The sequence below is a fragment of the Psittacula echo genome (assembly GCF_963264785.1).
Source record: "Psittacula echo genome assembly, chromosome: 4".
Classification (NCBI taxonomy): domain Eukaryota; kingdom Metazoa; phylum Chordata; class Aves; order Psittaciformes; family Psittacidae; genus Psittacula; species Psittacula echo.
The window spans coordinates 30,947,385-30,974,807 of NC_137738.1; the positions used below are offsets into that span (position 1 = coordinate 30,947,385).

Sequence of the window (27,423 nt, forward strand, 5' to 3'; positions counted from 1 at the left end):
TCCCTCAGCCTTTCCTCATAAGGGAGATGCTCCACTCCCTTAATCATCTTTGTTGCCCTGCGCTGGACTCTCTCCAGCAGGTCCCTGTCCTTCTTGAACTGAGGGGCCCAGAACTGGACACAAAATTCCAGATGCAGTCTCACCAGGGCCCAGTAGAGGGGAAGGAGGACCTCTCTCGACCTACTGACCACCCCCCTTCTAATACACCCCAGGATGCCATTGGCCTTCTTGGCCACAAGGGCACAGTGTTGGCTCATGGTCATCCTGCCGTCCACTAGGACTCCCAGGTCCCTCTCCCCTACACTACTCTCTAACAGGTCGTTCCCCAACCTATACTGGAACCTGGGGTTGTTCCTGCCCAGATGCAGGACTCTACACTTTCCCTTGTTGTATTTCATCAAGTTTCTCCCTGCCCAACTCTCCAGCCTGTCCAGGTCCCGCTGGACGGCAGCACAGCCTTCTGGCGTGTCAGCCACTCCTCCCAGCTTAGTGTCATCAGCAAACTTGCTGACAGTACACTCAATTCCCTCATCTAAATCATTGATGAATATATAAAATAATTAGACATAAAACAGCCAGAAAAAGACACAGTCATTCAGTTCAGCTGCAAGTAATTCCTGTAACCTGTGTAAACACATGAATCGAGGCTCATTGCATCTCACATAAGAAGACAGTACATGAGTAAGGCTTAAAGTTTGATCCCCTCTAAATCCATTCTAAATAGAATACTTGGTAGTCAACAGTGAAACAGAATATTGGGTCAGTGGTATTTCTGGCATATCTTTAGCACAGTATCTGCTTCTAGTAAAAGTATTATCAGAAGATAAAATTACATTTGGGTGTGATTTTATTTTCATTCCTTAGCACAGGGATCTCTTTAGTGTTTTCACTATGTGCTACAAAGTGCCATAAATGGCACATTAGATAAACAGGTTTAGCTTGCCCTACAGTAGATATCTCACCTATTGCTAATAAAGTTTTCCAGCAACCAGTCTTCCTAGCATAGATTAGTTTTAATGTGATCTGGAAAGCATCTTGCTTTTTTTTTAAATTACCTGGTGGGGTTTTGCATCTTTAGAAAGTCTAGAGAGATTCTATTGGAAGAGATTCTTAAATTAGAAACATGAAGCCTACTCTTTCCTGCCAAATGTACCCTCCTGCAGTTACCCAGATTAATGTAATGCTATTATTTTACTAGCTGTCCTTGAGAAGGCAGTTTAGTAGTTGTCTCTAGTAAAGCAGTTATGCAAAACCTGGGATTTCTATCAATGAAAACTTAAGTAACAGTAAAAAATTTACACATGCCTTAGGAAAAAAACTTATATACGTATGAGTGTGTTCTTTTGGATATTATCTTAGAAAGGAAGTGAAACTAAAGAACTGGGAAAATGGAGAAGGGAAGAAAATGCATGCAAATTCTAGATTTTCCTATGCTGACAATATACTGATATACTTCCTTTGTCCTTATATGTAAAGTCAGGTAGGATTTTTGTTTGGTTGCCTTTCTTTTTGTTTTTGTTGGGGTTTTGTTTTAAAGAACTTTCTTCCAACTTATGCTTCCATACTCTAAAGAATGTGTTCTCATGTGTAATTCTCCACAGCGACTGTAGATGGGGATCATAATCAACTTTCACATTTCAGAACAAAATGGTAACTGAAAGGACAGTGCAGTGGCGAAGTCAGAAAATTCAGAGTACATTAGTGTTGTGCATTTTAAGACTACTGACAAGCACAGAAATCAAAAGTTCCTTGAAAAGGGAAGAGAATGATATGAAAAGATTGTCATTTAATTACCCTTAAAATACCGAATGCAGCACACCAACATACAGTGCATTACAGCAAACAAGATTCTAAATGGTCTCAACAAAAAGCAGAAAAATCTATCCGCTGAAATTATCTCAATATGATAGACATTTTAAAAAGTTGCAATAATTATTAAAAAGCTTTCAATAAAAAGTTTAAACACATTTAAGTTTCAAAAGAATATTTTGTACATTTTGGAAAAATATAACATTTACTTTACATAAGTGAAACATAAGTTATATTCTTTGTAGTTTGTAAGCTTCCACTATTCACATATTCTCTTATACATTTTCTTTTAATACACCCTTTTCTCTGGGTTGTAAATCTAATGCAAAAGCATCACTATTCTGAAGAAAAGCTTGTTTCTGCATTAGTTTCCTGAAAAGTCCATTTGGATTTGCAAGTAGTTCATCATGTTTTCCACATTCAAGAATTCTGCCCTCACCAAGAACTGCAACAAAATCAGCATTCTGAATAGTCGACAGACGATGAGCAATGATTAGGACTGTCCTCCCTTCCATCAGCCGGTCCAGAGCTTCTTGCACTAGATACTCATTCTCAGCATCCAAAGCACTAGTAAGAAACAGGAAGTGGGAAGGGGAGAGAGGAAGGTATCTGTTATTTTCAGACACGTTAGTTGTGCATGCATGAGGCTTACCTTGCTAAAACTGCAAACCCTTGCTATTGTTGGTGAGTACAAACCAATGGAACTGCAGGCAAGTTTTCTGAATATGCTTAGAGCATGCATCCAAGTTACAGGCATTACATTCTCATATGCAAATATATGCATGGAGAAATAACAGTGAAAAAAGAAGTTATACTGCAGTGTAATCATCTATCACACCAAGATCTTCATTCAAACTAAAGACACAAAAAAGCCTGAAGTAGATGATTCAAAATCAAGTTACATATTACATATTTAACTCCCTCAAAAATTACAACACAGTGTACCAGCTATCCTTTCCACGTGGCGTAAGCAGCTTTTATCACACGTCTCCTAACCAATTCACACATTCTAGAAAGCACATTCTTGTGGGCAGACAAAAATAAGTGGCTAGATGATTTGTGAAAGGCATGCAGAGAAAGAAAGAATAGAGAACACCTCCCGTATGTGAGTTTTGCAGGTTAATTTCTTAGTTTCTGTTTATTTTCTTTCTTACCTTGTTGCTTCATCTAACAGAAGAATTTTAGGATTCTGAAGAAGAAAGTAAAATCAGTTATAATAACAACTAGACAAGATCTGTGTATTTATATTAATAGAGAACAGCATTCATACAGCTTAAAACTCCAAGTACGTGTACTTACTTCATCAAAAGAACTAAGTGTCATTCAAAGTGCTACTTTTAAGAAGTCTAAATGCTAAGAGGACAAAACAGAAACAGCACTCTTCCATCCTCCAATTTTCCAAACTGAAGTAACAGAATACTATTACCTGGTACTATTTGAAAGATTACAAACTAAATGTGGGAGATGATTTTTCATGCGTATTTGGAAGCACTGCAGTCAGAAATTAAATTTCCTATTTACTGCTCTTCTGTGGATCTTTCACAGACGCTCAGCTACTCTCTGCTTGTGGTCTGCTATATATAACTGTCTAGTAACAAGAAATAGCAAAGACCTACCAATAAGCAGTATTTCACTGTAGATGAAATACATAGTACTTAAGAACTAGCATTTAAGAATTCTTCCCAATTCAATAAAATAATAAAAAAAAACCCAAACAAAAAATGCCAACACTCAAATCCCTAAGAAGCTTCTTCTGAATTACAGTACGTACTCCAAACTTCCTTGATAAAGTTGAGAGTAAAGGTTTAAACTTTATCTGAAAAGAGAGACACTCCACTGCAGTCCCAATCGTATATTTATCAACTACTCAATTCTTACAACCTTCTTTTTTCCTCCCAAATAAAGTCTCTACCCCCATAAACTGTAGTTGACATGAAAGGCAATCAGCTTTTCAGCATTTATGGTAAAAGAGAACTGGCATAATGAGGAATTCCTAGTAATCTAGCGGAACTGGTCATGCTGAGATGCTAGAGAGACCTACGCAGCTTAACGTAAATGTAAGCTGGGTTCAGCAAGGGCCAGAACTTCCAGCTGAGCATCAGCACCAAACTGCCTTCTGCAAGGCCCCATGGCTGTTCCCGAATCACACTCCCTGTCCTTCTGATCCTCAGAAGTCTCCTCAAATTTATGCAGCACAGAGCCTGCCCCAAAACCAGACCGAGGCCAACCCTTGAAGGAGTAAATGTGCCTGAAATAGTTGTCCTGAAATCCAGATCAGCTCCCCTCAAAGCCAAGACATGGCATCTGTACAGCTAGTAGGTTGCAACTGAGAAAAATCAACCTAGCAGCAATAGGGATCTGAACACAGGGACAGAAGTGTCATATATGAGTTTATTAGCACCACATTTCTCAAGTCTTCCTTCATCCTTGACCTGGCCTTCAGAAAGTGACCCATTATACAATGATTTACCATCAGTCTTGGCAACAGCCATCAAAAAGATAGGAAGAAGCATTTACATAAGCAAATTCTTTAGTTAATGCACTCAATCCTTTTAAATTTCCTCATTGATGTAAAAGATACAATTTTCTTTTTAAAAATGTTTTTTCACCTTTCCCATTGAAAGACTGCCTCTTTTTTAACCCTTTCCACCTCCCCACAGAGCAGTTAAATAGCTATTTGGGTGCTGGCTTACCTTGAGCAGAGCTCGAGCTATCGCAATTCGTTGCTTCTGTCCACCTGGGGGGAAAAGCTCAGTAAATTGAAATGGGAAACCAGAAGTGAAGTGATTCTAACCGAATGCCTGGGCTGAGCAGAATTAGGCACATGGACTTTAGGGCAAGAAAGGAGATAAAGAAGGGGTTTTTTTAATACTTACGGCAGGCTATGACTTTGAGAGACAACTGGTAACAAAAAAGTGATAGAATTCTTAATTCACTCTATAGAATCAAGATTTTTAAAATAAGCAATATAAAGATGTACCTGAAAGCAAAACGCCTTTTTCTCCAACTAGTGTGTCAAACCCATTTGGAAAATCTCTGATAAAACTAGCAGCATTAGCTATTTCAGCAACTTTGTGAATCTCTTCTGCAGTCACCGTAGAAGGATCCTCTGCACCATAGGCAATATTTTCAGCAATGGAACAGGAGAACAGAATTGGTTCCTGAGAAATTAAAAAATATAACTAATATGGTAGATCTGTAGTTACATGCATGTATTGTCTATATCTCAAATAACATAAATCCCACTTGAAAGCCCCAGTATTAGTTTATTTTCTATCCAAACAGGTATGTAAACTAGAATTAACTGAATTCAAACCAAAGGAGTATAAATATCAGTACGAAGCTCCTACTGGTAGCTCAGTGGAATACATACATTCAAAAAGACAAATGTTAATGTGACTACAGGAAAAGCATTTTTGCACAAAAGTTTTTGGTGGCATTATTACCTAAAGTAGATGTTTTGCAATGCAATATACACCCAGTTACCCTGGTGCTTTTAACCAGGACATCAACCTAAAAGTTAATTACACTATGAAGCATCTGGGGAGATGACGGAGCTAACATACATATTTTAGCTGGTCAAGTGGTTTATGTTTAAGAGATTACTGAACACCTCTCTGTATTTCCAGAGTTTTGGGGTTACTACAGAGGGAACACTACAAGGATAATGACAACAGTGCTGCACTTTCATGCTTTCCTACTGGAACTGTGTTTGCCTGGAAACAACAGAGAGCACAGGAGGTCAGTTTCCAAATGGTTGTCTAAAATATGATTGTGTAATTTCCATTAATAGGAAGTGTTAATTAAATACTAAGCTTTGTGTTACTTTCTTCAACGAATCATAGCAAACATCAAAATGGTATATCTATACAGTTTGCAACAACGTACTTCCCAGTCTTCACATGCACACTTTTCTTCAAAGCCAACACTTTGAGTTGCTGTGATTGTCTAAAAATGCACTACAGAAAAATGGGACTAGCTCTCAATTTTAGAACAAAGCACGCACAACAGCAGTTATGGTGAGAGGGAAGGGTTTCACTGAGGAGCAAGATTATGGAGTTTCAAAAAAAGCAAAGTGAGGCACAGCTAGTTGATCACACAAAATTATTTAATTGACTTAGAATTACTTTTCTTCCTCACCTGACTCACTGTTCCAATCTTTGTTCTGAACCACAGTGGATTTAACTGACGGATATCAAAGCCATCAACGGTGATAGTACCTTAAATTAAGAACAGTAGAGTCAAGTATGTTTGACGAGTACTGAAAAGAAGCAGAAAGAACAGTTGAGAACAACGACCCCTGGGGATCACATACTGGTGGATCAGAAATGCAAAGCTACATGGGCACTGTACGCCCCAGAAGGAAGCACAGTGCATCAGTGGAACAGTCACATCAGGACCTCAAGCACAGGAACCCTGACTGCTTATAAGGTGTACATGAAATGCAAAGCATCAATTGTCATGAATGAGAGCAACACAAAAACCATACCTGAGATAGGATCATACAGCCTCAGCAGAAGGGATACAATAGTTGATTTCCCTGTACCACTTGAGCCAACCAGAGCCATAACAGAGCCAGCTGGAATGGAAAGGCTAAAATCTTTGAAAATTGATGTTTCTGGGCGTGTTGGGTATGCAAACTCAACGTCCTTGAATTCCAAAGCACCTCTGAATGTGTCTTTGCCCAATGTGACTCCCTCTATATGACAAATAATAAAATACAGAAACATGAACACAAGTGAAAATCAGCTCAGCCCTCCTGGAACACACTTTAGAGATACCCAAAAAAAATATCTTATCTCTGTGTTAAATGTAGGAATAGCTGCAAGCCACAATTCAGGACCACAAGGGTTATATTTCAGCCATGACTGAATTTGTGTGGTAGGCCACTCGTTCCTGAATGCAATTTGAGGTTGCTCACCAGCAGGAAACCTACAGCAAGAGGGAGAATTTGCATCTTGCTGATATCTAACAACTAACAGTGTTCACTTCTGGTAGAATTAGCTGAATTCTAAAATATATTATAAACAATTTAAATGTTGCCAATGAGAAGCGATGAAATAAAATGGCATTGTTGCAGGGCAAAGTCCTGTTGCCATAGAACACATGAAAAAAGATCAACATTGCAAATCACTTTCTACCCTTTCACCAGGCCACAAAAGTCACTTGAAACACCCTTCTCTTTGAACAAGAACAGTTCCGTCTCCAATACCTGCTATGTAGCTTTTAAGAAGAGGCTGTCACTGGCATAAAGCTGCTGCTAGATTTGTTGCATTAATGACTATTTTTATGGGGTTTTTTTAATGAGAGTGTATTTTTGATAAATTCAGGACAACAGTGTATTCAGAGACCAATCAGAGGCATAACTCCTCCTAGGCCAACCAGTGTATTCAGAGACCAGTCAGAGGCATAACTCCTTCTAGTTCACTGAATCTAGAATTTCAGTTTGTAAAATACCATAACAAACCACCATGAAGGAATGATTGCCAAAGCTAAATACAACCAGCTTCTTTCTGGAGCGCAGTGGTTGATACAAACAATTACCTCAGACTATCACTACTAGAACAAGTTTATAATCGGTAAGACAAAGAAACACAATTTCTTCAAGCCCTCTTAAATGCCAGCAACACATATCCGTACAAAGCAAACTAATCAGACAGCAGTGCTGCATTCCCAAAGGACAGAGTCTCACTGATGAAGTTCCTACCAGTTTTGTGAAAACTGGCAGCACCAGGGCACCACCTGAATAGTGTTTGTTCATGCTAAAGATACACAACTCAAAACCCTGAACTCTTTCCAGATGCAACACACAAGTAACCCCCAACGAGCCACAGCACATGGTGGCACAGGCCCATGTCTGGTTAAAGAGTAACTGTGGATAGGACACACAAACATCCATCAGTAGCAATCAAGATTTCACTAGTCCTGCTGTTCCTAGAACAAATAATTTACTTTGCTTTTCTTTTTCCCAGATTCCCTCCTCTTCTCCAGGCGTTCAGTTTGACGGCAATAGTAGAAAACAAGAACCTACCATTAAGTGGAAGCTGGGGCTTCCTTTCAATAAGTTCCCACAGACGTCCACCAGCGCCCAGTCCTTTCATTAGCTCAGAATAAAAGGAACTTAGACCTAAACAAAAAGCAGAATGATACTATGCATCCATATGGAATGGAAGACACAGGAGACATAAAATTACCATTATACATTTCACCACCAGCCTTTGAAGCATCAGATGAGTAGGGGATCTTTTACTCCAACACACTATCAAACATGCTGATATAAATCCCATTTAGTCTCACTTGAGAGCTACCAATAACCCTTACTCACCATTTTTACTTGTACTTGTAAACCAAATATAACTCAAGAAAAAAGAAAACATTCATACTCATATATGCATACTCATAAGCTTGCATATACTCAAAAGCAAAGTAACTCTTTTTCATCCATCTATCAGCAAGAACAACATCCAGCCTTAGAGAAACAGCCTTGCATACAACCAGCTGTATTTTCAAAAGCATTCAGTAGAATGGAGCACTCTCAACACTGCTCTGTCAGACAGGGTTATACTAGTACAGAGGAGCCTGTTTGAGTAAGCCACAGGGAAAGAGGGCACAGAACTTAAGCTGGACCTGATGCTTGAGAAGCTATGTGGAGAATGGACAACATAAAGAAATGAGTCTCCCAAGACAGCATGCTTCAAACACTATGGGATAAGGCAAAAGCTAAAGACAAGGCCTGCGTATAGTACTGGGTCCTAGCTCCTAGCAGCTGAGTGAATCATCTTGGAGCTGGCTTGGCTGAAGGGCTTTCCGGCTGAAATAAACCCAGAAACCAGCCTAGAACCAAAAATGGAGTAAGACATAAATGTGTCTTATTTCTTCATTTTTTGTGTGTCTTTCAAAATAGAGTAACCAATTTCAGAATCTCTGAATTCCAACAGAATAAACATATAGAATAAACTACCTCCACCCTAAAATGCCTATAGTGCTAACAGTGATTTCAGGAGGGAAGAAAACCCAAGGTATATTAAAATAGGTTTACTGGTTTATTCTTCCAGAGCAGCAAGCCCAGCACAAGGTCATGAGTCTGTAAGTGCAGACAGGACATTTCATCATGCTGCTGCTGAGGACCACCTGAAAGCTTGTGATACGAAGCACCTAGCCATGGTGAAGAGCCGTCTGCTTGGAATAAAGAGCCAAAGCATCTACATCTGAGAGCAGGGCACAGGGGAGGAGGCACAGAGCACAGAGGGAGGTGGCCTCACAGAGCACCTCAAGACTCACTGAGGTTTGCAAATTCACAACCATTCATGAAAAAGCAGTATATGTAATACAGACAGCAAATACTAATTAGAAAATGCTTTTAATATTTATAACTTATGTTCAGCAAACTGTTAGATAAAAAAGGGGCAAAGTCTCAAATTATGCAATGAGCTTCACAGTTCACTGCATTTACTGATGATGACATACACTAAGCAGACTCAGCACTTGCAAGATTTATATGCCTTATAGAGGCATCAAGGAAGTCAAGCCTCTTGTGGCAAGACGCATTCACTTCAGCTCTGTGCGAAATTATGTTCTTCAATAATCTGAAGTAGAATTTAAAAATATGTTTTTATAGCAAATAGAAATTACTTCAATTACCTTTTATCAGTGCTTCTAACCTAATCTTTCATTATTTTGTACCATGCTTTCAAAGTGCCAGGTATCTGTTGACCAAACTTGTGTGATTTAAGCAGAGAAGAAAGGGGTTTGGTGGTTGGAATAGGTGCCACTGGAATTTTGATATTCAAGGAAGCGGGTTTTGTGAATTTTGCCCTCAGGTGCATCTTTGTGCTTCCCATGGTATCAGGCTTAGTCTTAGAAGAGTACAGCGGCATTCCATTGCCCTGCTGGTCTATCAGAAGTAACACTCTCATTTTTAAAGAAGAACCCTTCCAATCAGGTAAGGTTCAAAGTACCTTATCTTCATTTTTGCTGTATGCAGTAGTGAAGACTGCTCTGTCAAAAAGATTAACAGTGTGTTTCTGGGCCAGTAGATTACACAGTCTGAGCTTCAAGGAGAAGGCAGTAAGGAAGACCTGAAAACACCATAATGTAGAGTTCTGCTGGCACCTTCTTTAACTCTTCCAGCTCAAAACACTCTATACTAAATTACAGCTAAATTCTGCAAGCCTTTCTAAATAGAGTATGTTTAACATTGACACATGTATTTTGTAAAAAATATCAACTATCTTCATTTAGACGCAAAGAAAATTAAAATGTGTCCATCACATACACACATTGAAATAAATAACCCCCGTATTCACTTGGGAAAATGGAAGGCTTAAATGAAGTCATAAATTTTAATTAACTCTTCAGGAATAAAAAAAAAAAAAAAAAGAAGTATGATTTTTTGGAAGATCATTTGGAAGAGACTTTTAAAGGAAGACAGATCTTTTAAGGGTTTCTTCCCTCCCGCCCCCATACTGACTGTAACGCTTTGAACTGAAGAAAATCTATTTTCTTATTCCATACCTCCAATGCTTATTCCAACCCAGAAAGCATACATTAAGAAAGATGAGAGTTCACCAACTGTCATGTAGGCACTGCCCATTAATAATCCTCCTTTATATAAGACTGAGAGGACGATTAAGTTTCCAGAAAGGCCACTCTAAGGAAAAAGAGGAAAAGGCAGATTTTGTCACATACATCTTAAATTTAATCCTCTAAAATACTGTTTCAGAATTTTCCTTCTAATAAAAGAATTCCTACACTAGGGGGGGTATCTAAGATTTTTAGAGGACTGAGTTAAATCTGAACAAAACCAATTCTAATGCAAACCAAGGCAATAGCCAGCTGGCATTCAACAACTGTTTCAATAATTCCTTTTTTGGTTGGTTGGGTTTTTCCCCCAAGATGGAAAGAAAACCAAACATTATTCTCAATCATCATTAAAGAAGAAGAATTGATAGTCTGCAGTTATGTTGCAGTTTTAGGATACTATTAAGCAAACTCACTGCAAGCTGTATGCAATTCCTCCCCCACCTGCACACCCTGCAGATTCCTTTAGACTGATTTAAGTCTAGTCTTCCCACAGCACTTCATTAATTTGCAGGTTTATAAGTATCCTCATGAACTTTAAACTGACACTTGGCATAACATGGTTGGTTTACTTTCACCAAAATATACTTACTGCTCCAAAGAAGCCTGCCCGAGCGAGTGCCTCTTTCTTAGCCAGCTGTAGCACATAATCAACTTTCTTTGTGTACTTCTCCATTTCAGCCACTTCATGCCCAAAAGCTCGAACTGTTCTTATGTTTCCAATACGCTCTTCAGCTAACTACATTAAAGCAAAGAACAAAACAAACACACACAGACACACAATTTGGAATGCTCATATTACAGAACATTTGAAAGTTGAACCAATATCACTGCACTAATCTCCAATTACATTCCTTTGGATACCACTGGAACTTTGTCATGCCCTCCTTTCCCCACCCCCCCAATTTTATTTTGTTTTGAATTCTATTAAGATAAAAGTAAACTGCATGACCAGGCAGTTTAAAAAGAACTTCAAGATTGCCTTAAATGCTAGCAGGGATAGGAAAATATAAAAGTAGGGTTAAAAAACCCCCATCGTAATTTGATGTGAACAATGCACATAAGAAAATCACTATTCACAAAACTTGCAAATAACAAGATGGGGACAAGAAAAATAAAGACTATTCTATTCTATATTAAATCATGCAAGAAAGCCTGCAGTTATTTCCTGAAACAATTCCACTTGGCTGATCAAAGCAACACTGGGAATTAATTCTAAAATTACCTCAGTTGTAACCTATTATGCTAACTTGATAATAGGCACCGTGATGGTATAATAAAGAACAAGACCTCCTTCTGTGAGTAAAAAAATATATATGTAATAAAAAATATGTATGTGATATAAAAATATAATTCTTATTCTTCCATCCCCCTTTGAACCTGAAAATTTAACAGAACACTAAAATTGCTTGTTTGTGTGAAGTCCCACACTCAGTTTACGAAGGCATGAGCTTCCTTTCAACATAGGACGAAGAAGATAAGCAGAAGAGGGCTAATCTTCCTTCTGCACAGTCAATTTGCAGAAGTCCTACAAAGGACACCCCAAGTTTAAAACAGCTGACAAGTGTGGCTGTTTCAGCTAGATCTTTCCTAATTATATTTCTATGCTTTCTAATGATGTTTCCCCACCCTCAGCCTGTAAGGAAAAGGTCACCATCACTACTATTCTCTGATAGCGCTTTAGCAGTATAATTTCAGCACAGTCAGCAAACCCAAGAAAGGCTCCTCTACAACAGCCTCAACAGCTTCCTCTATTTTCCTCCCAATTATCCGGGTACCTGCTAAGATGCCCACAAAAGTTTAAGTAATGTTAAGCTGCATAAACATTAAAGAGCTGACGATAAAGTCAAACATCAAAGATTCATTCCAGAGAAAGACCTGCTAGCAAAGTCTTCTTTAAAGACAGATCCATCTAGGATGCTTCTGAAGGCTTCAAACTGATAAACATAGTCCAAGAAGAGTGTTTTTCAAACCTAGGTACCAAATAACACAGGACTTCATAAGTTGATTTTTTTAATCCTCTCACACAGCTAAAGCCTAACCTCCTTAACCTTTCCTACGTTTCCAAATTCTCAGGGCCTGGTACCTCCATATGATATTGTCATGGACAACCTAAGCATGGCTGTTCGTGAGATCTATGTGTAAGTGTTACTGACATTTACCTTTCATGCTACTCAGGTGCAAAACTACAGACAGGCTCAGCATGGCTTGGGGCAATCAACAGTACAATTATCTTCAGAAGATCTGTAACTTCAGAGATATTAACCTAAATACACTAGAGCAACTTTGAAGTTAATTAGAAAGCGTCTGTTAAAAGATTACCTGTGTTGCTTCTGCAAGGGAATCTTGGGTCAATTTAGTAAGTTTTCGCAAGTACCTTCCATAAATCACAGCCAGGACAGCCAAGGGTGGCACAATGCTCAGAACAAACGCAGCCAGGCTAGGAGACACAAAAAACTAGAAGAAAAAGGTATGTGTCAGGGGCTAGCATTCAGATTAAAAACAACCACTGAAGCACTGAATTGCAACTTCACTTCCTGGAGTTCTCTAAAACTAGTAGGATTTTAATTTAGAGCTGCCATGCCTTCATTTATCATGTTTTATTTCTTCCAGGCAAAATAACCATTCCTCCACAGTACTTGGGATGTGTCCCACGGTTAGAACAAAGGATTATAAGCAAAGCGGTCTGGATTTCATTTCTAGCTTTCTCACTGGTTCTTTGTGTGGTGTGAGCCAAGTATCTTAACCTGCCAGTAAAGAGAACTACTAGGAAATCTCTTGGGGATGTTGAAAGACATAAACTATTATATAGCTCCTAAAGCGCTTTCACAACTTTTAAATAGATGGTGTAATACAGAAAGTTTGAGTGGAGAAATATCATACACTACTTCTGGGTAACCGAGCAACAGATGGAGGTCACCAGTGGTCCCCGACACCCATGAACGCTCATAACCTGGAATAATAGATTTAATTTCCTGTTGCAAAATCTTATCACTCACAACAGTAACCATCAAAGCTCCTAAATGGGTTATTTTCATAAGATTCATTGAAATTAATGTGGTTTCATTTTATCCTGCTTTCTGCATTGAAAACAAAACTCTCCAGAAAAATTCAAAGATTACTTCCTTGACAGGCTTTATAATTATTTCATAATAATCTTTCTGGGCAAGCTTTTACAGTCTACCTTTTAACACAGTATCATGGCAGCATTTTTGAGCAGAATGCCTTATATTCTATTTAATCTACGGTAAGATAAAACTTTATACTCTATTTGCTTAGATAACTACAGAGAGGCATAATTCTTATCTGTGACAAAGTATTAAAGCTTTAAAGCTTCACAGTGGAAACTCTTAACAGTTTCTAAAAATATCAATATTGGAAGCTTATTTTTATGAGAAGATTTTTTGCTATCTGTTTTTAACTCCAGGTAGACAGCAGGAATTACTACACCCTCACTTAAGATAATTTCCACCAATGTATCTTTTCTCAGATAAGCATAGAAAAATACCACAGAAAACATGCAGGGAAATCAGATTTTTAAGTAAACTAACTGACCACCAAGGAGTATTAACAGATGCACTGCACTGAAGCCTTCATTAACATGCTTCATACCTAAATATATTCTTTGCTGATGGACTAAAGCAGAAAGCACTTGTAAAATCATCAACAGTAATCTGATATTCAGTGCTGCCTTTGCTCACCGAGTCTTTAACCAGAATTAACCAACTTCAATGACTTTTACATCAGGCCCTTCACACCCCATTTTACCTACAACCATAGAAACTTTATCATTTATTTTAATATCAGAGGACCATAGAATGGTTTGGGTTAGAAGGGACCTTAAAGATCATCTAGTTCCTGCCAAGGGCAGAGACACCTTCTACTAGACCAGTTGCTCAGTAAGAATAGTTAAGCTATTTGTCTACTATACTTTCCTTGATAAATTTGGGCAGCAACAGTAGTTATTTGAAACCTTCATTACCCATATTTTGGCCTGTGAGTAAACATCAAGTGGCTACAGGCACATCATCTGTTGCAAAGCAGTACATAAAAGTTACAGTGGATAACCAGTGAAATATACTTTTATCAAAGATCACACAACACTTCCTGGACTGAATCACACTCACACATTGCCTAATATGACTGAAACAAACTTGAAACTACAAGAAGTGACAAGCAGGGAAGAGACCACCATACCATCATTCCAACCCCCACAGATACTTGCGCTCCTGCCCTGAGCCCATCTGAAAGGTTTTCCGTCACTGAACGGCCCAAGAGGGCTGCATCTGAAGATAAGCGGTTTATCAGCTCTCCCGTTCTTGTCTTGTCAAAGAAAGCAATTTCTTGCTTCAGAATAGAGGAGAACATGGTTGCTCTCAAACGTTTCACAATTCTTTGCCCTGTTGGAAACAGAAGCCAGTTAAGCATGGCACACAAGGATCATGATACACACAGATACCAACAACATAAAAATCACAGGATCATGCAGCACTGAACAAGTCACATTACAGATTTTTAATATACCAGAACAGAGTGAGCTTTGAGATGTCCTGTAACAGTAAATAAAAATGAACAATTACTCCAGCCTCCTTATCTTTGCACTATTAGTTTACCTTTGATCTGGTAAAAAGCTACTGATTCCAAGAGGATCTCTCAGCCAGTGCCAAGATCTTATTTCAGATTATTAGATATCCTGACTCTGTGAAAATAAAAGATGACTCTCAGTAGTGCTTTTTGCTTCTACTTTTACCTGCAGTCTGCATGAGGTAGACACGAGTAGCATTAGCAGCAGCACCACATAAAAAGATTCCACTCAGCAAGGCACACAGGCTGGTCAGGCTGTCCGTGAAATCTTCGCTGGGATTTGTATAAATAATGTCAATAACTTTCCCCAGAAAGAAAGGGGCTGACATGGTAATGACACTGGAAACTGTCAGAAAGCCAACGGCAGCTGCAAATTGACAAGGAAAAGGAAAGGGAAATTATTCTGAATTTGCAAGATCATTAATAGCACATATGAAATAACTCTTCGCTTGAAATTTCTATTAAGCTTGAGAGTGCCACTTTAAATAATCAGCCTTCTTTTAGGCCCTGTTCTGAATGGGGTATTTTAAGTCACTGTATAAATTAAATTAGGCAAGGTACATTTTAAGACCCTGAAAGCCTCTGTATACAGTCAAAGTCCTGCAATTACTTCTCTTGTCTAACCCTCCATGCCACCATCCAACAAGGTTAACTTTTCACAGATGTCATTCTTAGGGACCATTAACAGTTATCACCTTTTCCACATATCCCCCACAGTCCTTCAGCTCCTGTTCGCTTTGGGTTTACTATGCACGCTTGTTACTGTATTAAAGCTTCCAACTGCCTATTTCTGATACAGCAATCGACTGAAGTTCTGATCTGAGAACTAAAACATGCAATTTTATTGGGGGGGGGGGGAAGGACAACAAAAAAGCAGTACATTTATTCTTGACTGGCAGAATTTATATACATTTGTTTTATTTTACTCTTTACTGTTGTTGGTCTAAAAGAAAAATAGCGTAAGCTTGAATTATAAGCACATGCACTGTTGAGCAGAACTCCTGAATTCCAGTTGCAAGGTCACCCATGGAGCAACCTGTGTAACTGTCTGAAGCTGTATCACAGAGTATGAAAATCACACTAGATCAAGACTTAGCCTTTTGAACTTTAATCTGCAAAGCAATTTCTTGAGCCAGGAACACAGCTTGACTCTGAAAAAGCAAGCCCAGGTTGGAAGGCTGAGAACTAGGAAAAATCCCATCTTAACTGAAAACTGAAAAAACTTGATATGAAAACTACTGAACCACAACAAACAATGCTATTTATACAGCATGATTTTCCAACAGCCAGCCCCAAGCCTAAAGCAACTGTTCACAGGATTGCTACAAAATACGAGCAGGTAATGCCTTTAAAGGCAAAAACACTGTGCTGAAAATCCTGAAGTTGCCCAAGTGTTCCATTCTACTGAGCTTGTATCACTTCTATGAGGAAGACAGCAGAGCCTTCCAGCAGCGCGTTAATGTAAGCAGTATTTCTAACATCTGTCACAGAAGGTTTGATGCCTCTTACCACCTCCGCAAACACATTGAAAGCTTTGTTTCCATTTTTACTTGAAGTATAAACACAGCTGTGTATTTATGATTAAGAACTCAGGGTACCAAACATGCAGACCTGCCACCACCTGAAACAAACACTTCTCTGCATCTTCACTGCAGTGCCCCACAGCAGTGCTGGGAGAGCTGCACACACTGACCAAACAAGCTCTACCCTTCCTTTTGCATTCAATCTGCAGCCTGCAGGTCCTATTCAGGATTTGTTTGCAATCTTTCCATTGTGTTACAGGAAGGTCAACAAGCAGATAAAAGTTGAAGGATTAGGATCTTTAACTTGAACCTACAGAAACTATAAGAAGCCATAGTAGTAAGGGAAAGACTTCCTGCTGCAAACATCCATGGTCCATGCCATAGCCACGTCTCATAATCATATTATTTACTAGATAAAACTTCAAAAGAGTGACCCTGTTAACAACCTGGCTGAACTAATGTATTCAAGCTATGAAGAAGTAGGAAAAACCCAACAAAAGGCAGGTCATCTCCTGTGAAGAAAATCTGGTCTGTAAGGCAGCTGGACATGGTCAAAAGCATTGCTTGTAACCACAGTGCCGCATGGCAGCTCAGTCTCCACTAGTCCAATTCATCCATAACAATTTCTGTTATGGATGGAAATGGACATATGAGCTGCACCTATAAATATCCACTGAAAGAAGAGGGCTGTATGGCTAAAAATCCCATATGGCTGTCTCCAGTGGTGCAGCCTTCCTGGCTTGGATTTATCTTCAGCTATTCAAACGAACATGGGTTTCATTGTAATTACTTCCAACAGCCTCAACTGAACTAAAATCAAACACTAGTACATAAAACAAACTGAAGACTACTGAGATACTTCAACATTAGACAAAGTGTCAATAATGTACCAGACCAGTGCAGTCCTGAAGATGAAATTTATATAATCCAGATGTCACTTGTAATTTTGCCCTTACGCAATATACCTGTCTTTATTAATTTAATCCCAAGTCACATCCAAAATAAGGTTCCCTAATTGAAATTCTCACTTTGATTATACCAGCAGAACAACGAGAAAACAGCATGGATGCCACAGTGTTGCTCTTTTTTTTAATTGTTGACTAATTGAAGAAATAGGAACCAGCAAACACTCATCCTATCTCCTCACTCAAAGAAGAGTTGCCATTATGATAACTGGCTAAAGGGAGGAGTACGAGGTGTTCAGCAACCAGATATAAAGACACTTCTGGGACACTGAAGGTTGTTACTGACAGAACAAAAGGTCACAGTAAACTTCACAGTATTAGTTTCACATAGCTTACTCCGTTAACTAGAGAATTATGTTAAACAAGAGTGTATTTTGGAAGCTTTATTTTTTAGAATCAATTTGTTTTGTAGGCTGTGTGATGAAAATAAAGAAAATGTGAGGCAGATCAGTGGAATTGATAAAACCAGGGCTACGCCAAAATGGCAACAGAAGCAAAGACAAGGGAAGCTGTCTCCAGCTGCAGCTGAGCAGTCCTCAGAAATCCAGATCATTGCACAAAGAGATGTCTTTATCACTAAGATCAGCATGCTTTCTGTTACGGCTAATGTGGGCTTGCTTCTTGACAGCAGATATGCAACTTCATTCCACAGTAGATGTATTTTGGGGACAAGGAACTGGTCACCAGCTGGTAAACCAGTAAGTAGGCAGAGCTATCAGAAACCTTCCAGCAGAACATGGACTAAGCGACTCCAACGTGTCATAAACCAATTTTCTACATGCAAGAACACTGCCAAGGGAGTGAAAGTTTCTAATTTTGCTGGTTCCTACCAGAGCATCCTTCTCACCCAGTACAGTATGTGAAAGCATACAAAGCCAAAAAATACTTGCAAGCCTGTAGGAGAAAGGGCTTTTTAAACACAAATGCACAGATTTTAACCTCAGTTATTATTTCCTGGAAGAAAGATGCACTGATATATTTTACATTTATTGGTTGGGTAAATTCCATTTCTATTTGGTGAACCCCGGCCCACAAGGAATTTGTTTTGGATTAATATAGGGATGTTGAAGGACTGGTATCAACCCTGAAGTTAGTTCTGCAAACAGTCATTTCAAGACAGAATATTCTTCCAGAGTCCTTTGTGAGCACTTAAGGATGTTCTGTACAGTTCTAGGTTAGGTATGAGTGGTGTGGTTTTCTTTCTGTGTTAAAGTAAATCCTTACATGATATTTGGCCCACACCTATTATTATGCAAGAAGAACCTTCTGGAATCATCCTTACATTATTAAGAAGAACTGTAATACTGTGCTCAGAGAAAAATACAGTTCGTGTCCAATAGCATGGCTGTATTCCACACTCCTGGTGCATTTTGGAAAGCTGCTAGCTTGTTTTTTGAGTGGAGTTGTCTTAACTTGCAGGTATTGTCAATATACTGAATCTTGCAAGTTACTATTTCCAGTGATGACCACAGCTTTTAGAAAATGTTTATAGGAACATTCTACAGACAGATTGATGTGGTTATTGAATTTGTAGTGTTTCTTATTTTGTTTCATTGGGGTTTTTTTAAGCACAAAAAGAGTAGTTCAGGTTTTCACATGGTAAAGACTGTTTTCTTTGGTACAACAACAATACAGTTACACAACTTACTGAAAATATCTTCAAGACAGCTCATGGTCATCTGACTGACCAGGATTATACAACAGTTTGGAGAAATTAACAGTTGCATAAAACTGCTTCAAGACAGACAATACCTTTGAGATAATATCTCAAGAACAAGACCAGTGTCCAGGGGTTGGAGGACACAGTGAGATACCATCACAGGAATGAGCCCCAGAAAAACAGCTGGTGTCATCCCTTATGCTCAGAACCTTTATATGATGTAGCTTACAGAAGAAGTCTATCACGAAGAAAGGCTGCTCTTTGAGTCACAAGGTGTTCATGATTGACAGAAGTCACTCTTGGTAGCTCTTCAGTAAGGCTTCTATGATCAAACAGGACAGATCTGCCAGGATTCCTTCTGCTATGGAGCAATCAAAGTATCAAGGAGCCTTCCCAGAGTAAGCTATAGAAGGATTCTCAGAACAGGTTTCAGAGAAGATATTTAACAACAGAAGTGTCCTTCCAGTCTGAGCAGCACACAGTGACTAGAAGAAGCCCAAAAAAGGCAAGAGGAAATAAGACTGCTGCTTTGCACAAGAGAGCTGGAGGAAGAGGCAGCATGGCACACAGCCTGATGGAAGCCCTATGTAGAGCTGTGCAAAACCTCCACTTGAAAGCAAAGAGGGAGGCTTGACTCTGACTGCAAGCAAGTATCTTCACACTCTCTTCAGAAACAATGTTTTCAACAGCTTCCCTGGACTACCGTTTTTGGACAGTGCACCAGTCTGTAGTTCAGACACAGCGGAAGCATAGAGCTCACTCAGGAAAAGTAGGAAAACACTACTAATTCCTGCATTTTATCACACCATGTTAAAACAGCATAAATCATTAATTACACACTCACAGAGTTCAGCTGAAGACATTTTAAAACTGTAATTTGTTTCAAAGACAACATATTTCAAAATTTCTACTGCATTTTCTCATGATGCTGATTTTCCTCAGCCATAAAAAGCCACAAAACTAAGTTTCTAATCACCAAATGCGGGAAAGTACTAAAACAACCCTCGTTTTGCAGGAGTGAGTCCAGCTTCTTTTTTCATGTTTTTACCATGCCTTTACAATGAAAGCCTTTAACTTGTTTATCTTGCGCAGAAGAGAGTCTCTGTTTCAGACCAATCTAGCTACAATTCCCTCTATCTTCACAATTTACACAAATAGTGTAGCAAAAACATTCTGCAGAGGAATTAAGTTGGAAGCACCTAGTTGATCACAGTGGTCAGCAGCTGCTGCTTCTGCAATGTCTTTTACCTAAGTAGCTCCATTAACAATTCACCACCAAATTGAAGTAAGGAACTGCCTCCAACTAGCCACAGAAAAGGAATGTTTTTGTGATAGAGCTACAAGGCTGCTTGGACCTTTTGCGAGTTTCATACCAAATACTGACAAAATCAAAACGAAAACTATGGGGAGAGGCAACAAAAAACCCAATGTATCCTATTAGACTTCTAGAAAAGGCATGCTGCACATGAGAAAATGGTCAGTAAAGAACCCCTTTATATACCACACAGATTTTAACACCACAAGAATTGCTTTCAGAAAATTCAAGTCCAGTGTGGTTACTGAGTTGCTTTCAGATGAGCAGAACCACTTTACAGTAACTAAATCCAGTAACAAAACCCAGTGAACCACATACATGTACTTGAGAGGTCAACCCAAATTTTGGCCAAGGATTTCCCAGCTCCTAGGTCACTGCACAGAAACAGCAAGATTTACAACAACCGGGTTCGAGCCAGGTTCCAAAGAGCAGGGTACTCCAGTGACTCTAAGCTCCACCTCTGCTTCCATTAACTTCCTTCCCATTGCGCACACTATAGAACTAATTTTATTCACTGTCATGGTTGGAATAGTACAAATGGGTATATGAAAACTGATTCTTCAGAGATGCAATCGTCTGCCTTTCAGTAATTTTTAAATGGAGGGGTTAAAACATATCCTTAACAGTGCATGGATTGCCTGCTGATGGTCAGACTTACGCTACAAAGCTTGGAAGAACAAGTTTCAAAATGAAACCGTGTTACTACAAACTAAATACATATTATCTGCCCAATTTAATTTCCTAAAATAACTGAAGTTTTCAAAGATACTCCTACTCAAGTGTTTCACCTTAGAAATGTCAGCTTGTACAAGTATAAATAACTGAAAGCATGACTTTCTAGTAGCAATACTCACAGCTGATGTGTTCTACACCAGTAGATGTAAAAAAAAATCAAGTTGCTCACTACCCCAATCATCCCTAGTTATCAAAATAGTTTCTGAACTACATTGCAAAGAATACACCTAAAAATCAGGTAGTCTGAGGTACAACTTATTGCCTTTAGAGTTATTTTTATAGGCATTTATTGCTTATTAGAAACTAAAAGATACACCTACAGCAATCCGGTATTTCTCATTCAGGGATGAGAAAATGCATGACATGGTGTAACTTTAAAATACAGCAAAAGCAGATTATGAATAAGGTGCTCTTCTAATTTCATAGCAAATTTCAACGTATAGGAAAACAACTACTGCTAATTATGCCCAAAATGCTAATATAAAACTTCTGAAATAACATTTCTTGCACATCTGTAGAGAAGACCTGTGTACAAAACAGCCTTACTCAGTGCACAAGGAGTGTTGCACAGGGAAAGGGCATACTTTGCTACTGGATTAAAAATTTCAGAATTCTTTGTGCCTACTTTACAATTCACTAGAACTATTGTTTCCTTTGAGTGTGGTTTGGATAAAGTGCAAAAGACAAATTCTCACAAGGGAAAAAAGGAGGAGGCAGGAGGAAATAAAAGGGATCATTTTGAAAAGGCACTTTTTGTGGCCTCACACAGACAGCAGGATTTAATAACTTCAACAATAGCCCTGTCCTCTTCCCTGGGAATTGAATTTAATTGAAGACCCAGGTTTACCTGACCTGACTGTACAGAATCAGCCAGAGAACTCCTAAAATTACTTCTCTCCTTTGTTAAGCAGAATTCACAAACTCCTAATTTCACTATACAAAACTGTGGGTACTGAGAGAGTGAATTCCCATCATGGTATTTATCCATCTTTTTACCACTTTAAATTGGAAAAACAAAATTTAACACACATGTTCCATTTAAAATTTATTTGTGACTCTACACGGCTCTAGGAGTAACGGGGTATGAAACACGGAAACACGGAACACATTACACTGATCCTCAGGTTTTTGCGGGGTTTTTTGGACAGTATGGTATCTGGTACATTTATTTTCATTCCCAAGAGCCTCCAGAGGGTCAGAATCTCCTTATACAAGGAGAGCACAACAAGAGGTGCTGCATGCCAGCACACTGGAACTCGCAGCCAGAGCACACCACTTCATCCCGAGCCAGCAGATGGTGAAGAGACCCTGCCTAAAACAAGATACGACCGTCTCTTGGTGCCAGTCACAACCGGAGCAGGTCACCTTCACCTCTGTACCTGCACCTCCCCAGCTGACACCATTTCTCCACCAGACCAAGTGGGTGAACCTCATCTTGCTCAACCTCCTTATAAAACACACTCTGCTCCCCAAGCCATCACTGCAACTCACCTTATGTGACCTTATGAATGTGAATTTTAATGCACAGTTTCAATGAGCAGGATATCATGACCTACAGCACATGGGATCATAGAAAATGTTTCTATCACTTCACAGTGGTAACGCTATACACCTATGTTACCAGCTACTGGGTATATAAAATGCGGAAGACCTAGAAAAGCTCAACTTTCTTGCAGAACGAAACAGCATCTGTAAGGCTCTTAAGAGATCCCACAGCATTTGCTTACTGGTTATGTGGACTTGAAGAGGAAATTACATGTTTTACCCTTGGTTCACTGTTTCATACAGTGAAACCATTAACCCTCCTCTTTCTCTGAATGAAGGGAAAACAGAGATACTTAGCTTTTAAAAGCTAGTTTCTCAGTATAAAGATGCAATAAGAGCAAAATGAAACATATTTTAACATATTTTATATACAATGGCCAGATGTGGTTTCCATACAACCACCCAGAAGGTATTGCACGCACACTTGTTATTCCTGGTATTCTATAATGACCCAAAGTATTTTCCTTCCTAGCTTTTCCAATCTGCCTCTTAACTAAACAACACAAGTTTTCCCTTAAGTAGGTTGTCAATAGTGAAGAAGAATCCTTTCCTAGAATCAAGACCGGCAGAATGCTGAAAAGCAGTTATTACATTTGTGTAGTTTTTCTGCCCTCATAATTTGGTATCATCAAGCTGTTATTTCTTTTTTAAACTTTATTTCAAGCCATTTTGTTATCTCAAAAGACAAAACTGCATGTAGCTGATTTTTAGTAACTGTGATGGCCCATTTACTTAGATAAAACTATCAGCAGGCTGCACAGATTAATGATATTTAGCCTTATTTTTAAACAAATGTACAGTACCGTGCCTGTGATAAGCAAATCGACAGCAAGTGCCCAATAAAGGGAACTAAGTTAAGTTCTCGGTTAGATAGGAGCGTTTGGCATCTAAAAGCCAAGCTGAAAATAACCAATTTATTTCAATTTCAATGAGGAAAACCAAAGAACACCATAGTAAAATCAGCAAGTAACCTATTTATCAGATCCTCACTTCCTCACCAAAATATGAACAGACTGAACATCAGTTACTAGCAAAGGGCTTCTGCCTTTTTAGTCCATAAGCCAATGAAGAAAAATAATCTTCAGTAAGACTGAAGCCTTACCTGAAGACTAACCTTTTCCCCTGTCCATCTAGCCCCATCCACTGTTCTATCAGTTTTCCCCTGCTTTTATTCTGCACACCCAAGACAGTGGCATTAACTGCATAAAACAGGTGGTCATGGCATAGAAATAATTCTTATTTCTTATAAAAAATAATTAGGATTCGAAGTATTTCCGCTACATCATGCCAACGTGCCACAAATCTCTGTAACCATCCACTGTGCAGGTGTTTAGCATTTCTCAAACCACCTCTTTATGTAAGTCTACCAACCTCACCTCATTTCTTTCAAACACCATTCACCCACTGAATGGGAACTACCCAGGGTTCTGCAAAGGTCTCACACTGCTGTTGACAACACACGTGCTGCTCACCAACAAAGGTGGTTTTAAGAAAAACGAAACCATGTAATAATGGTTTCTTACTAACAACTATTATCCTGTTATCCCCATGAGAACCAATATCCAGAAAAGTTCGTTTCTACTCTTTGTAGATAATACCACTCTTAAGGGCACAATTTATACAACCACGGTGCTGCCTTTGCCATGCAGACTCTAAAATTAAATAGTTCTTAATGCATCCTACAAAACTTTTAGGTTAAGAAATTCTTGGGAGACAGAACTCCAATTTCTTTTTTCTTTTTTTTTAAATAAGCTCAGGATTCCCATTTTTACTTCATTCCGTATAGTCTCAGGCCCAAGTTTATCGCAGGCTGCCTGTGAAGACAGCACTGAACACGCACAGAGGCATTAACCAACAGTACCGGCAAAAGGGAGAAGTTCTGTAACTTCCCAAACTTTTGCCTTCCTTTCAAAACAACCACAAAGGCAAGGGGGCAGGGAGTGCATGTTTTTAGCTTTCTACACGTATCGAACGCTCGCTCAAAGATTCCACGTTGTGCTCAGAAGCTTTCCTATGTGCCGATCCGGGAGGGAAACACGACCTTCTTCACTGCGACCACAGCCGCTCCGGGCAGTGCCCCGTGCAGGCGGGCGGGGGGGCAGGAGCCCCCGCCCTGCAGCGCACGGGCCCGCCGCACGCTTCGGCTCCTGGAACACCCTGCCGGGCCCAGGACAACCCTACGATTCCCCCCCGGCCCCTTCCGCGCTAGGACAAAGCCCCAGGCCGGCTCTCGGCACGGCAGCCCCGGGCCGAGGCCGGTACCTGTCAGTCTCCAGCGCTCGGGGTGCGCCAGGGCCAGCAGCCTCCGAGCCTCAAAGCGCGTCGAGGTGCCCGCGGCCCCCCGTGGCGGCGGCGCCTGCGGCTCCGCTCCAGCGGCGGCGCTAAGGGAGCGCGGGCCGCTGCCGGCCGCCCCTGGAGGGAGAAGGAGGCGGCGGCATGACGGCGCGACAGGCACCAGCAGCGGCGGCGGCAACGAGGAGGCCGTCCCGCACCTGTTGGCCTGGCGCGGCGGGGCGCGGAGGCCGGCGGCCCCACCGGCGGCCCGGGCCCAGGGGGGCGGCGCCGCCCGCCGCAGCAGCGGCAGCAGCCAGGGCAGGCGCGGCGCGTAGCCCGCCATGCGGCCGGCGCGGCGGAGCCGAGGCGGCGGCGCTGCTGCTACTGCAGCCGGTCCCCGCCGCGCGGGTCTGCGGCAGGAGGAGGCGCCTCCGAGTCGTCGCCGCCGCCGCCCATGGGCCAGCGGCCCAGGCCTTTGCCGGCCTGCGAGGAGCTGATAAGGACACGGTTGTCGGCCTCCTCCCGACCACCGGGCCGCGCCTCAGCCCCCGGCCAGCGCCCTCTGCCACCGCCTGGCCTCCGGAGAAGTCGGCGACAGGGCCTGGGCCTGCCCTACCCGGTAGCAGCAGAGCTCCACCTGATTCGGAGCCCAGAGTTGAGACACCTGGTCCCAGGAGAAGGAAGCAGGGACCGTGACCCGTTCCCGTGCCTCCCTCCCGGGCCCGCGCGGGTCACGCCAGGGGAGGGCAGCTCAGGCTGGCTGTCAGGCCTTGCTGGCGTTGTCACCGGGTTTGGTCTTGGTCTGGACAAGAGAAAGCCTCCAGCCAGAGGAGAGGTACCTGCAGAGACACCATGCACCTACCCCATAGGCTAGCGGCTACAGGAACCATATGAACATGGCTTACATGCCCATACTTAGACCAGAGCCTACCAGGTCTATATGAACAGCCTTTCACTGTTCTGTCCTCTTCACGTGTTACTGCTCAGTGAACAAGCCGTCTTCCAAAGAATCTACTGCCCCTAACCATGATTTAAGGAAACTGGGTCACTGGAATACAGCTGTCCTGAGGCTGTGGAGTGCTGGAAGCCACAGCAGGGACCTGATCCCACTGGGAGTCCTGTTCACCCCCTTGCAGAGTCTGCTGTAGTGATACCTACAACTCTACTAAGAAACCTTGAGACAAGCTTCTTTGTTTGCATCAGCTTGTGAGATGCGTTTTGCAAGAGTGCTGCTTGAACAACCACACTTCAAAGTCTGTGAATGAATAAAATCATATTAAAAGGAGAAAACACGAATATAAACGACATAGCCAAATTCCCAGCGTTTAGGGAAATGGAGGGGTTAGCACACCCAGCTAGCGTGCTGAGGGATGGAGCCTCGCCCTGGGAAAACCACCACCTTGCCGGAGCAGTTTCCCTTGATACCTGAGCATACATCAGCATAAACCTTCCTCACAGCCCTCGGGGGATGGCTGAAACCTTTTGGGACCCACGCTGCGAAGGCAGCAACCCCACCCGACACGTTCGGGTTTCCTCCCCTCTCACACCCAGCCTCCCCGCCAGCGGGCGCTGAGGCTGCCGCTCACCGCAGGGGCCCTAGGAGCAGTGCCCCCTGCGGGCGCTCCCCGCGCGCCGGGAATGAGGCTTCCCCGGCTTCCGGAGAGCAGCACCCCTCTTTCCATTAACGCTTCCTTCACCCAAAGTTCCCGTTAGGGCCGGGCCGCAGCGCCTTCCCCTCAGCAGCCCGCGCCAGGCAGAGCGTGAGGCTGTTTTTCGCGCCTCCTCCCCGCGCAGAACATTGCGGGGACCTTTCTGGCGCTCCCGGCTTCCCCGAGCAGCCCTCGGCGCAGAGGCGCGACCAATCGATCCCTGGGGCGAGCGGCGAGGCTGGCGGGACACGGCGGCCCGGCCCTGCCTTAGTGGAAGAGATCGCGGCCTCTGCCCTGCGAGGGGTGGAAATCTTGACCCGAACAAGCTCCCCTTCTTTCTTCCCCTCAGTTTTATGGCGGTTTCGGTGGTTCTGGTTAATTCGCTCCTCTCTGTGGGGGGGCCCGGTCAGCACCCTGAGGCGGCCTCGGGCCGACTAAACCTGGGTTTCCTGAACAAAGGGGCTTTTTGTGGCAGAACTCTGGGAGATAACTCTATAAAGTAGGGAAAGACCCAATACAATGGTATGTTTTTTTAATAAGAGGGACGGTTAGTTGAGCCTGTTGTGGCCTGTGGGGAGCCGCCCGCCATTGCAGGTTGTGTGTCATGGTGCCCCCCGGGGGCCAGTGCTGTTCCCTCTGCCTGCAGGTACGCATCACATCCACCACACCAGCCCCAGCCATCTCCAGGGGATGGGGATCAACTGCGGCCTGGGGCACACTACAGAGAGCAAACCTCTGGCTTGAGTGCAATACTGAGGGATGGGGCTCTTGCCAAGCCTGTGAC

General features: G+C 41.5%; 1 protein-coding gene across 2 annotated transcripts; it reads right to left on the reverse strand.

Moving 5' to 3' along the window:
- Window positions 1-1,765: 1,765 nt before the first annotated feature.
- ABCB10 (ATP binding cassette subfamily B member 10) lies at window positions 1,766-25,493 on the reverse strand. 2 transcript variants are annotated; one of them, XM_080616880.1, is made up of 13 exons: window positions 24,979-25,493; window positions 15,140-15,340; window positions 14,587-14,789; window positions 12,712-12,846; window positions 10,982-11,128; window positions 10,324-10,459; window positions 7,841-7,936; window positions 6,299-6,508; window positions 5,950-6,029; window positions 4,790-4,970; window positions 4,503-4,546; window positions 2,964-2,998; window positions 1,766-2,376 (listed from the first exon to the last, which is right to left on the reverse strand). In XM_080616880.1, exons 1-13 carry the CDS (start codon window positions 25,331-25,333, stop codon window positions 2,085-2,087), a joined length of 2,115 nt encoding a protein of 704 aa, XP_080473006.1. In that variant the 5' UTR covers window positions 25,334-25,493; the 3' UTR covers window positions 1,766-2,084. The 2 variants fall into 2 exon arrangements, with proteins under 2 accessions (XP_080473006.1, XP_080473007.1); XM_080616881.1 differs by lacking the exon at window positions 7,841-7,936.
- Between the last annotated feature and the right edge of the window lie 1,930 nt (window positions 25,494-27,423).

Excerpts from the sequence above, each read along its gene's own strand:
- ABCB10 (XM_080616880.1), bottom strand. The coding sequence starts at position 25,333 with ATGGCGGGCTACGCGCCGCGCCTGCCCTGGCTGCTGCCGCTGCTGCGG. Across the intron at positions 11,129-12,711 it reads CCCTTGCAGAAGCAACACAG|TTAGCTGAAGAGCGTATTGG; the intron begins GTAATCTTTTAA and ends GCTTTAATGTAG. Across the intron at positions 4,971-5,949 it reads AGATTGGAACAGTGAGTCAG|GAACCAATTCTGTTCTCCTG; the intron begins GTGAGGAAGAAA and ends TTAATTTCTCAG.